This window comes from Podarcis vaucheri (genome assembly GCF_965113315.1).
Source record: "Podarcis vaucheri genome assembly, chromosome: 3".
Classification (NCBI taxonomy): domain Eukaryota; kingdom Metazoa; phylum Chordata; class Lepidosauria; order Squamata; family Lacertidae; genus Podarcis; species Podarcis vaucheri.
In genome coordinates, this window is record NC_138761.1 from 112,482,570 (window position 1) to 112,495,249 (window position 12,680).

General features: G+C 43.5%; 1 protein-coding gene across 4 annotated transcripts in view; it reads left to right on the forward strand.

Moving 5' to 3' along the window:
* Nucleotides 1-5,307, forward strand: part of PAK5 (p21 (RAC1) activated kinase 5) — a 111,355-nt gene extending 106,048 nt beyond the window's left edge. For all 4 annotated transcript variants that reach the window (XM_082215523.1, XM_082215525.1, XM_082215524.1 and 1 more), the window contains 3 exons: nt 765-890; nt 2,836-2,970; nt 4,921-5,307. In XM_082215523.1, coding sequence (XP_082071649.1) covers nt 765-890; nt 2,836-2,970; nt 4,921-5,076 — 417 coding nt within the window. In that variant the 3' untranslated portion in view covers nt 5,077-5,307. The remainder of the gene's footprint in view (nt 1-764; nt 891-2,835; nt 2,971-4,920) is intronic.
* Nucleotides 5,308-12,680: the final 7,373 nt, after the last annotated feature.

Here is a 12,680-nt window from a genome sequence, read left to right on the forward strand (position 1 = left end):
AACATTCTTGCTGCTGTAGTAGCGTACATATTTTTTTTTATATAATTTAGGTAGTTCTACCCTATAATTCCCAATAGAAAAGCTTCTGGGGGTTTGTTTACACACACACACACACACACACACACACACACACACACACGTTATTTTGAACATCCTTTTCAATACATTATATATCATTTCCCAGTAAGCTTTAACCTTACTGCAAGGCCACCACATATGGAAAAAACAACCTTCTTTCTCTTTACCTTGTCAACATTTGTTTGATTTAGATTTATACATCTTTGCCAGTTTACTCAGCGTTAGATACCAATGATAGATTATTTTCATATAATTTTCTCTTAAACCATAACAGGCTGTAAATTTTATATCCTTATTCCACAATCGTTTCCATGTTTCCATATCTATATTATGACCGATATCTATTGCCCAGTGTATCATTGAGGATTTTCCTAGATATTCCTAGGCTTGATTACCTAGTTCCTCCCAAGGTGAGGGGAAGTGGACATAGCCAAGTCTGGCTGGACAGCTTACTCTATGGTATTAACACCTTCATGCACATTTCCCAGTAAGCTTTATCTTGGCTACTTTGGGAAATATGCAGTTCCATCACTTACCAAAGCAGAGCCTTGCTTAGTTTTAACAGAGAATAAATATCAATACTGTACAGCTAAAATTATGGGCATCTGCTAAATATGTCTGAACACTGCTCACTGGATTATTTCTCTGGTGTGTTATTTATTTGTTTTTGTTTTTTTTCATTTCAGATAAAATTGTCAGATTTTGGATTCTGCGCCCAGGTTTCAAAAGACGTTCCGAAACGGAAATCACTTGTTGGAACCCCCTACTGGATGGCACCTGAAGTGATCTCCAGACTGCCTTATGGAACAGAGGTAAGTACAACTGGTGTTTTGTTCCATACAGCAACATATATTCATTTTATAAACCGTTCCATCAAACATTTACAGTGGTGCCTCACAAGACGAAAAGAATCCGTTCCGCGAGTCTCTTCGTCTTGCGGTTTTTTCGTCTTGCAAAGCAAGACGATTAGCGGCTAAGCGGATTAGCACTATTAGCGGCTTAGCGGGCTTAGTGGATCAGCTGATAAGCGGTTTAGCGGCTTAGCGGATCAGCTGATTAGCAGCTTAGCGGATCAGCTGTTAAGAGGCTTAGCGGCTTAGGATCAGCTGATAAGCGGCTTGGGGAAAAGGGGGGGAGGGGAAAAAAACCGCAGGAACTCGCAAGACATTTTCGTCTTGCGAAGCAAGCCCATAGGAAATTCGTTTTGCGAAGCACCTCCAAAACGGAAAACCCTTTCGTCTAGCGGGTATTCCGTCTTGTGAGGCATTCGTCTTGCGGGGCACCACTGTATTAACAGAAGCAGCTTACATGCCATGAAGCAAAACAAAGATTGTCCCTACGCACAGCTTACACTCTAAAAGAAACAGCACAAAAGGAAAGGTGGGAAAAGGGAGGAGGAGGGAAGAGGAGAGCAAACAAACCCAGGCACCATTATTTTTAAAGCTACATGATAGTTCTTATAATGATAAGCTAAAATGGAAAGGAAGAGCCAAATGGATCTGGCTTCTCAGAGAAGTGCAGAATAGGCACATTGATTTCAATGGGTCTCCTCTTGAGTAGAACTTAGTTGGATGGAGCCCTCCGTTGGTATTCATAGGGACCATAAGACTGGCTACTAGGGGGTTCCATAATGCACCCCAGTGCAGCAGAAACAGAGATGGGGCCACACAGGGTGACTTTACTGGACCTGCTGAAACACCTGCTCCACTGGGCTCTTCCATCAACTACAGTGGTACCTCGGGTTAAGAACTTAATTCATTACAGAGGTCCGTTCTTAACCTGAAACTGTTCTTAACCTGAGGTACCATTTTAGCTAATGGGGCCTCCTGCTGCTGTTGCGCCACCACCACATGATTTCTGTTCTCATCCTGAAGCAAAGTTCTTAACCCGAGGTACTATTTCTGGGTTAGCGGAGTCTGTAACCTGAAGCGTCTGTAACCTGAAGCATCTGTAACCTGAGGTACCACTGTATTTATTACCTAGCAGCAGTGATAACATAAGGCTGCAGTACAGGGAGCGGTGGGAAGCAGGGGCACTTAAAATCTACATGCTGATTGTGCAAGCACAGAAAATATAATTTAACTCATAATCAATCTCAGTTCGAATTAGAAAAATGTTAACGTTCACTGAACCAGAGTCAGGGCTCACTATACAATCAAGGATTAACTGTACTGCACTTGATCTTCTCCAAAAGGCCGAGAATTACAAACACACTAGATTTTGACTTAATTAACTGACTAATTTCTAGTTTCAATGGCATTACTAAATTTAAGCATAGGCAGTGATACCCAGTGAAACCCAGTGCATGGAAACTGGTAACACTGTCTATTCCAGCAGAAAAAGAAATTCCAGATTTTTAAAAAGCACTGCCTGGGTTGGGATTAGATATCTTTCCAGAGCCACCCTGAACCAAATGTGTAATCTCACTCTTGGGACTCAGCTACATTAATAAAAAATAAATAAAAATGTTTTGAATGCGTTATAAACATGCAACGCCAGATGGCACCGCAGAGCAAAAAAGTTCGATGTGATTTTTACGTAGCATTTTTTTCTTTGGTTACAACGATTTAATTTCTGACTTATTTGTAGCAGGTTTTTCCCCTCTGTGTAGATCCACCGTGTCATCAGCCCTTCAGGAGAGATTTTCACCAAGCAGAATTAACTCATTTTAAAATGTTGATAGGACAATGTCTCTATGGGGATTAGACATCTGTGTGCAGCACCTTTCAGACTTTAACACATGGATGTATATTGCAGGTGGATATCTGGTCCCTCGGCATCATGGTCATAGAGATGATCGATGGAGAGCCACCTTATTTCAATGAACCACCTCTTCAGGCAATGCGCAGGATCCGAGACAATTTACCACCAAGGGTGAAGGATCTACATAAGGTCAGAGGGTCCACACTTTCATGAAAGCCCTGGTCAGTCATTCTGAGCCTCAGGCAAATAGAATTGCATGAGGGAGACAGCAAAGAACATGCTTGATGGCTCCTGTCTTCACATCTCTGTCGCCCTGTGTCACCCACATAAACATGATTGGAGGAGAAGGTCTGTAGTGGTGAAGCTGCTCTATGCCTCTAAGGCTCCCTGCATAATCATGACTCAGTCTAACCTATGCACAGGGAGCCTACATCTCCGGATAAAGCTCACCACTGCAGACCTTTGCCCTCTGGTGTGTGGAAGGTGATGGACAAAGGTAAAAAGTACATGACTGAAGGGTTGTGGGCAGCTGGGGAACCTTTGGCCCTACAGATGTTGCTGGTTCATAAGTCCCAGAAGCTTTTCTTTTGGGAATTATAGGGACAGAACTACCTAAACTGCATAGAAACTTATTCATGTATGGTACTACAGCAGCAAGAATGTTACTTGCCCCAAAATGGAAAGAAGCAGAAGTCCCAGCAAAGGAAGAATGCAGACAAATCTGTGGATCTGGTAGAACGCTCTGTCACAAGAGACCAGGGCCCTGCGGGACTTGACATCTTTCCGCAGGGCCTGCAAGACAGAGCTGTTCCACCAGGCCTTTGGCCAAGGTACAGTCTGACCCCCTGCTGTAATCCTCATAGAACTCTAGCTCAATGGTTGCCATAAATTTGATTCTGAATTGATTTTAGAATGTATTTCAATTAATTACTGTGATTTTATGTAAATTGTGCTATTTTAACTGTTGTTAGCCTCTCTGAGCCTGGCTTTGGCTGGGGAGGGCGGGATATAAATATAATTTTATTATTATTTTATTGTTAAGAAATATGCAGAAATGGTGAAACTTACTGGAAGAATAAGAAATCAGGATAACAATTTGTTTTTTTACAAAATAATGAAAATCATTTATTGATAAATTATAAACAGATAAAAACATTGGCAGGATTATTGTAATAAACTGCAGTTTTATATGAATAAATTTAAAGAAGGTGAATAAATGAGCAAATTGAGTTAATTTGGATATGCAAAAGACATTAAAAACAAATTTAAGAAACGGCAGAAAGAGGGAGAAGGAAGTTTTGAAATGTCAAAGTCATTTTAAAATTAGTGAAATGTACAAATTTGAAAAGTATAAACAAACAAACCTAAGTCCCATCATCCCTGACCATTGGTTGTAATGGCTGGGGCTGATGGGAGTTAGAGTCTAACAAAAACTGGAGGGCCAAAGGTTCCCTAGCCCTAAACTAGTGCACCCCTAATCTCCCATCATCCCGTTAAACACTGATGTACTGAAGCCTTGTGCTCATTACCTTCATAAGAACCTAAGAAGAGGCTTGCAGGAGGAGGTCAATGGCCTTTCTAGTCCAGCATCCTGTTTTCACAGTGGCCAAGCAGATACAGATGCAACTAGATTCATCCTCAAGCACATCCCTGAACAAATAGGTCCTCAAACTGCCTCTTCTTAGAGTTAGTTGGATGATGGCATTCCTGGACCTTCTGCTCAGAACGTAATCATCTGCCCCAAAAGCCAAAGCTTCCCCTTTTGTTCACCCTTGGTACCTTTGGGGTTATTTGGGGTTCAGAGAAAGAGGAAGTGGTTGGGGCTATGAACAGAGCACTGTTTGGCACATACCTGCTCAATGATTTGCACACACCTTCACACACCTGCTCATGAAATTGGCTCCTGTTATAAGCCACTTGTTTCAATTTCTTGCAAGATTTGAAGAGGCACAGTCTAGAACTTCGCCACCTTATTCCCACCTTCGTTCTGCTGCATGCATAGACCGGGTCTTGGATAATGAACTCCTGAACACATGAAAGTCCCACGGCTATGCTGCACACTGCTATTAAATGAGAGAAGGCTGCAGCGCCAATCATTTAGGTGTTGCCTTCTTCACAATGTTGCTTTTGCTTTTCCAGGTTTCCTCGGTACTTCGTGGCTTCTTAGACTTGATGTTGGTGAGGGAGCCTTCCCAGAGAGGAACAGCACAGGAACTGTTGAGACACCCATTTCTGAAACTGGCTGGGCCTCCTTCTTGCATAGTGCCTCTCATGAGGCAATACAGGCATCACTAAATCCAGTAGGGTACTCCCCCCCTCGCTTTTTGTTTCTTCTGGAGGAGCTGGATGAAAGCTGGCAAGTAGGCTGAAGGCACCTCTGTTGAGCTACCACTGCTGGCACACCATGAAGGAGACTTCTCTGAGTTTATGAAGATACTTTTCCCCCTTTGCTTGGTAACCAGGCATGTTGACAGTTAATACTCCTGTGTGGGGGGTGCGCCTTTCATAGAGTTGGAATAGACCACAAGGGCCATCGAGTCCAACCCCCTGCCAAGCAGGAAACACCATCAGAGCACTCCTGACATATGGTTGTCAAGCCCTTGCTTAAAGACCTCCTCCAAAGAAGGAGACTCCACCACACTCCTTGGCAGCAAATTCCACTGTCGAACAGCTCTTACTGTCAGGAAGTTCTTCCTAATGTTTAGGTGGAATCTTCTTTCTTTCTTTCACAATCCATCGGTGTCATTAGTCTGTCAACTATCGAAGCAGAAGGACGTTACTTGTAGCACAACCAGATGGAGCATCCATTTTTTATTTGAAACCGAAGCAAGGCGGCACTTCTACTTCAGAAGGACTTTTTTCCTGACAAAAACGAACAAGCACTTTTTATCTCAGTTGTAGCAATGTGACGTATTTTGAAATGAATTTGTAATTTTCTGTACATTGCTTTTGATAATTTACAGTACTTTGATGTCATAGCGGTCGTGCTGGTAGAGGTGGTAGATGTAAGTTAATAAGCATTTGAGCGAGATCTTTCCTACTTTTCTATCCCTTTTGATGAGAAAGGAACACACACACACTTTAACAGCTCAGAATGTTGACAAGAACTTTTCATCTGTGTTAGTCAAATGTACATCTTCATTTTGCAAACATTCAACTTGCTGAGCAATACAAGATACTTTTTCTCCCCTTGGAAATAATGTGTAAAGATTTCAGTATTGTCCAGAAGCAATGAGTATCTTACAGAATACACAGGACCTTATGCCAAGGGCTGAATTGTATATTTATATTTATCATGTCAAACTGACAGCTATTGTGTGGCAGTATATCAAATCATCAGTGGCCACAGAAAGTGTCCAGATAGAGATTTGCTTGCCAAGAGGTAAGCTTTCCAATTGTGAAAATATTTCAATTGCAAAGGCTGCAGTTGAGTGACATATGCCACTTATGACATATGCCTATAGCTGGATGCTGATTTTGCTTAGGCTCAAACTCCCACAGCCCTGCCATTGCCTTTGTTTCAGACAGGTCTGCACAATTTGTGAACATCAAATTAAACACACATCTCTGCAGTCTCCTGCTGTGGCCTGCCAACAGCTCAGCATACCACCTTAACCGTTCTTGGCCTGCAGAAACAGAAGGCTACAGCACACATAACAAGCCACAATGCATAGCTAGCAAGCTGTGTCCCTTTTGGTGAGTTGCACAGATGTTGTGCAGGCCTGGTTGTGTGCAGCTTGTAGTGTAGCAGCAGGAGTCTTGGGGCCTTACCCAATGAAGTCATCCCATTCATGCAAAGACTCCCCATTGGGGCAACACAACTCTCCTTCTTCTCCTCTCCCACCTCCCCTCTGCGCCCCAGTAAATCTCTCCTAGAGTGTTGGAGGGAGGGACCAAACGAGATGTTGGGGGAGATCCACAGGAGAGCAGAGAGAAGGAAAGCGTTATTGCAGAAACAGAAGACCTCACATGGATGGGACAACTTCATTTTTCAAGTGGAAAAAGTAAACAAAAGAATCCCATTGACCATCCAGTTTCAAATCCTCCTTTATAGGGCAACATACGATGTGTCTGGGGACCCAAGTCATCTGGAGAAGAAAGACTTAGTGACTGGGCTCAGCTAGCAATGTGGGCGATTCTTTGTTTTAGTCTGTGTTGACTCCAGTGTCACAATATTCATATTCATTATTTAGAGTCACGCTTTGGGAGTCAAACACCAACCTCAAGATGTCCAGCAAGTGAAAGGGCATTTCCCAAGTTGAAATCCAAGTGTTTGTAAGATTCCAGTTGACATGTTCACCATTCAGGGGGAAATGCTGTGTAGACCCTATTGGAATGTGAATTCAGCAGTGACTACTACAACCAATTTTGTGTTGCTTGTTGAATATATTTGCATGTTTACCATAGACCTATAGCGCGTTGCCTTTATAAGTGCTTCATACTTATTTCCATGATGGAGGGGGTTTATTTATTAATGATTTTTTTAAAATTATGCACAATATGAAAGCCATGTATTTTCCAACCTTTTTTGTTATTACTGACTTCACTTGAAAAAAATAATTATCTGACCCAAAATCTAACATATCTGGTTAGAACGTTTTGCATTACGAAGGGTGTTTCTTCCCCCTCAACACAAATAAGTTGGTCATTACCTATTGTAATAAATGAGAAGCAAAACAAGAAGTTAGAAGGCTCCTGATTCTAGATAGATTTGTCAATGGTAATGAAGATCCTGTACTTTATTCCATCACAAATACAGAAATTCTATTTTTAAAACCAAGTCAAAAAAGTAACACATTAAGTAATGCTTCTTCAGTTTACATAACACCTTAAGGCTACAATCCAATATATACTTACCTGGGAGTAAGTCCCATTGAACTCAGTGAGACATCTTTCTGTGCAGGCATGCCTAGGTTTGTGCTGTTAGTGCTTTAGGGGATTATCACAACTAAAGAAATAAACCACAAACTTACTTGAGGTTGGAAGTGGGTGGTGCTGTTTGTTAAACCACAGAGCCTAGGGCTTGCCGATCAGAAGGTCGGCGGTTCAAATCCCCGCTACGTGGTGAGCTCCCATTGCTCGGTCCCTGCTCCTGCCAACCTAGCAGTTCGAAAGCACGTCAAAGTGCAAGTAGATCAATAGGTACCACTCCAGCGGGAAGTTCAATGGTTTTTCCGTGTGCTGCTCTGGTTCACCAGAAAGCAGCTTAGTCATGTTGGCCACATGACCCGGAAGCTGTACGCCGGCTCCCTTGGCCAGTAAAGCGAGATGAGCGCCGCAACCCCAGAGTTGTCCATGACTGGACCTAACGGTTAGGGGTCCCTTTACCTTTACTTGAGGTTACAAAAATAATTTGCCAGTGAAGCCTATGTTGGTGTTCACTCTTACAATTTTATTTGGAACTAATGGCCTGATCTTATGAGCTACTGAAACTAGACCTGAACTTCGTGATCCAGCTTCAGATGTAATCCTAACGGAGCATCATCCATAAGGTATTCCATACCAGTACTTACCCTTAGGTATCTATAGATACATCATAATATCATAATCAGAGCACCCCAGGACCCCCTGCTGCATACCTTTTGAGCAGTAAGTAGAATGTTCATACTTTTTATTTAATTTAACTTTGCCACCATTCTGAAGCATCCAGGGCCAGTCCACCCATGAGGCAAGGTGAGGCAACTGCCTCTGGTGGCAAGATCCACAGGGGCAGCAAATCCCTATGTAGATATTTACTGCCCTCTTGTTCCTGGTGTAGCTCTTCACTTACCCTTTCTTCCCAGGCAGGAATGGGGTTGCCATTTTGTGGTTTCCATCAAGTCGTCGTTCCTCCACTACCTGGCTTTATCCTTAACCTCTGAACTTTTCCCATCTTGCCCATCTCATGTTGATGGAATGCTCCCTGGGTGGCAGCTATGGCTTGATTTCTGGCAGCCGATGAGGAAGGGCTGGACTATACCACTTCGGACTGCCGGGATGGGGGTCACAAGATGGAATCCTCCTCCATGGGGGTGGAAGCCACTGCTACTCACTAAAAAAACCTTTGTGCAAGACTGCCCTAAAATTCTCCCTGGCATGTTAATTTTTTATGTGCAGGCAACATTTCTTGTCTAAGAATGTGAACTTCTACCTGAATGCTGGCATGGTACAGCCCAGATAGTCCCATGCTATTGCTGTGTTGTTCTGTGCTCTGACTTGCATGCTGCTTGTGCAAAGCAGTAATAATAATAATAATAATAATAATAATAATAATAATAATTCATTATTTATACCCCACCCATCTGGCTGGGTTTCCCCAGCCACTCTGGGTGGCTCCCAACAGAATATTAAAATACAATAGTCTATTAAACATTAAAAGCTTCCCTAAACAGGGCTGCCTTCAGATGTCTTCTAAAAGTCTGGTAGTTGTTTATTTCCCTGACATCTGATGGGAAGGCGTTCCACGGGGCTTCCACTACTGAGAAGGCCCTCTGCCTGGTTCCCTGTAACTTGGCTCCTCGCAGCTAGGGAACCGCCAGAAGGCCCTCAGCACTGGACCTCAGTGTCTGGGCAGAACAATGGAGATGGAGACGCTCCTTCAGGTATACTGGGCCGAGGCCATTTAGGGCTTTAAAGGTCAGCACCAACACTTTGAATTGTGCTCAGAAACATACTGGGAGCCAGTGTAGATCTTTCAAAACCAGTGTTATGTGGTCTCGATGGCCGCTCCCAGTCACCAGTCTAGCTGCCGTATTCTGGATTTGTTGTACCTTCAAAGGTAGCCCCACATAGAGCACATTGCAGTAGTCCAAGCAAGAGATAACTAGAGCATGCACCACTCTGGTGAGACAGTCCGCTGGCAGGTAGGGTCTCAGCCTGCGTACCAGATGGAGCTGATAAACAGCTGCCCTGGACACAGAATTGATCTGCGCCTCCATGGACAGCTGTGAGTCCAAAATGACTCCCAGGCTGCACACCTGGTACTTCAGGGGCACAGCTACCCCATTCAGGACCAGGGAGTCCTCCACACCTGCCTGCCTCCTGTCCCCCAATAAGTGTGGAAGTGTGGAAGAACTAACTCCGACCACCCCACATGCCAAGGGGTGAATACTACTTTAGTCAAAGCTACATAAATGTCTGTCTGCTTTCCTGTAATAAAGCAGATTCATCGGATCAGGAGTCAACCATTTCACAGAACTTGAAACCCAAAGCAAGTATATCTAGACTCAAACAGTCATTCACATGTCAGCATAAGAGCTCAGAGTTATATTTAGGTCTCTCAGCTGCCTTCAGGTTTTCTGCCCCCATCAGAAACCCACTCTCTAAAAACATGGGCTTAGGCTGCATCTGCATACACTATAGGTAAGATTCATCTAACTATCCCTATCAGCTGAAGCCCTGTGCAAGAGGTTCTACAAATGCAACAGGGCTTCCCCCTTTCTCCACCTGCTGCGTGTCCTCAAAATTGGCCCAAGGACTCGGGAGAGCCTTCAGAACAGTGCACAGGAGAGGAGACGTGGGGCTTGTTCCTTATGGCAAGCTGATATGCTTGTGTAGACGGAACATTTGTAATAGCACAATGATAAAGTCAACCCATTCTCTTAAGAGCACATTCACCTCCTCAAAGAATCCTGGAACAGGTTGCTGGGAACTTGGAGCTTTGTGAGGTTCCCAAGATTCTTTGGAGAAGATGTGCTTCAAAGGTATAATGCATGGGTAGGTAAACCAAGGCCCGGGGGCTGGATCCAGCCCAATCGCCTTCTCAGTCCAGCCCACACACGGTCCGGGAATCAGGGTGTTTCTAGAATGTGTGCTTTTATTTAAAATGCATCTCTGGGTTATTTGTGGGGCCTGCCTGGTGTTTTTACACGAGTAGAATGTGTGCTTTTATTTAAAATGCATCTCTGGGTTATTTTGGGGGCATAGGAATTTGTTCATTTAATAACAACAACAACAACAACAACAACAACAACAACAACAACAACAACAATTTATTTGTACCCCGCCCATCTGGCTGGGTTTCCCCAGCCACTCTGGGCGGCTTCCAACAAAGATGAGAAATACATTAAAATGTCACACATTAAAAACTTCCCTGAACAGGGCTGCCTTCAGATGTCTTCTAAATGTTAGGTAGTTGTTTATCTCATTGACATTTGATGGGAGGGCGTTCCACAGGGCGGGCGCCACTACCGAGAAGGCCCTCTGCCTGGTTCCCTGTAGCTTTGCTTCTCACAATGAGGGAACTGCCAGAAGGCCCTTGGCGCTGGACCTCAGCGTCCGGGCAGAACGATGGGGATGGAGATGCTCCTTCCGGTATACTGGGCCGATTTTTTATTTTTCCCTTCAAAATATAGTCCGGCCCCCCACAAGGTCTGAGGGACAGTGGACTGGCCCCCTGCTGAAAAAGTTTGCTGACCCCTGGTATAATGTGTACACAGCCCCTGGTGGCCCAAACCTTTACTGGATCTTTGCCTCGACTGGTAACGTTGCTTGGTAGCATAGCCCTCCTGGGATAGCAACGAAAGTGCAAAACAAAGCACCCAGAGCATTCTTTTCATTGGGCCCCCTCGTTTTCTGTGTTCTGGTGTTTACCAGCAGCAAGAGATTTATTCCCAACATTAATCTTTGTCATCAGTCTCAGCAAGGCCTGATGTTACCGTCTCCAACACAAAAACTACCGGTATATACTTGAATGTGTATGCTTGAGAATGTGTTGCCCTGCAATTGCTTTTTTTTGCTCCCATGGGTTCAAGGGATTGATTCTGGGAACATTTGCAAAGCATACGTTCTAACCCTGATCTACAGCCAATCCTATAGTGTGCAATAGTACCCTGCCCCTTTTATGCATCAGAAACTATAAATTTATTTTTAAAGAAGATTAATCTTCACACCAGAAGGTGCATTGTACAAAGTGGCATTGACAAAGACAAAGGAATATTACAGCAGAGCCCATGTTCCCAGAACAGATAATTGATTAAGAATGAAAGTACAGTGGTACCTCGGTTTACGAACTTAGTCCGTTTCGGAAGTTAGTTCTTAAACTAAAACCATTCTTAAACTGAGGCACGTTTTCCCTAATGAGACCTCCCGCTCCCAGTGCCCTTCCACTGTTCAGATTCCATTCTTAGACCAAGGTAAAGTTCTCAAACCAAGACACTATTTCCAGTTTTGCTGAGTTTGTAAACCAAATCGTTCTTAAACCGGACTGTTCTTAAATCGAGGTAACACTGTAATGGGGTTCTATTTTCCACTAAAAAAAATGTCTTTATTAATAAAAAGGATCGTGTTTAAAAATATAATTTCCATAAGTATTTGATCAAATGCTTGTTGCAACGTGAGCCGGAAATCTACCTCGGTTTATATTAGGGATTTCAAATGTTGCACTATAGCTAAGGGAGAAAGAGTAGCATGGAGGTCTTCCTGTTGCAGCTTGCGTTTGACCGAGCTGAAATAGCTCTCTTCCACAACATACTTCAGAATCCATCAGGCTCTCCTCCTCCGATGGTGATTAACGACCTAAGCCTTTGATGAGGCTTCAGGCACATTCCCCCATTCCGCAGAGTATACAATCATTTTAGGAGATGGAAATATGTGCTGCATCGCTATGTTTATTTCTAACTATGCAGGACAGAAAAGAATATGCACCTGCTCTCTGTGAGAGTCAGTGAACAACTAGACAAAGAAACAGAAAACCAGTAACATCAACATCCATCTCCAGTGAGACTTCCAAGAGTCTGGAATGTAAACAGAGTCTTGTGACTCCAAAAACTGCACAGTGGCATAACAGAAATCCAACACTTCCTAGCATATGGGGAATCTGAGGCTGCTAAAATGGAAGAGGGGGGCAAGAGAAAAACAACAAAATGCACTTAAGGCTTCTGCCAAAGCTGCAGTATGCAAGCATAGCCTGTCTTTTTTCT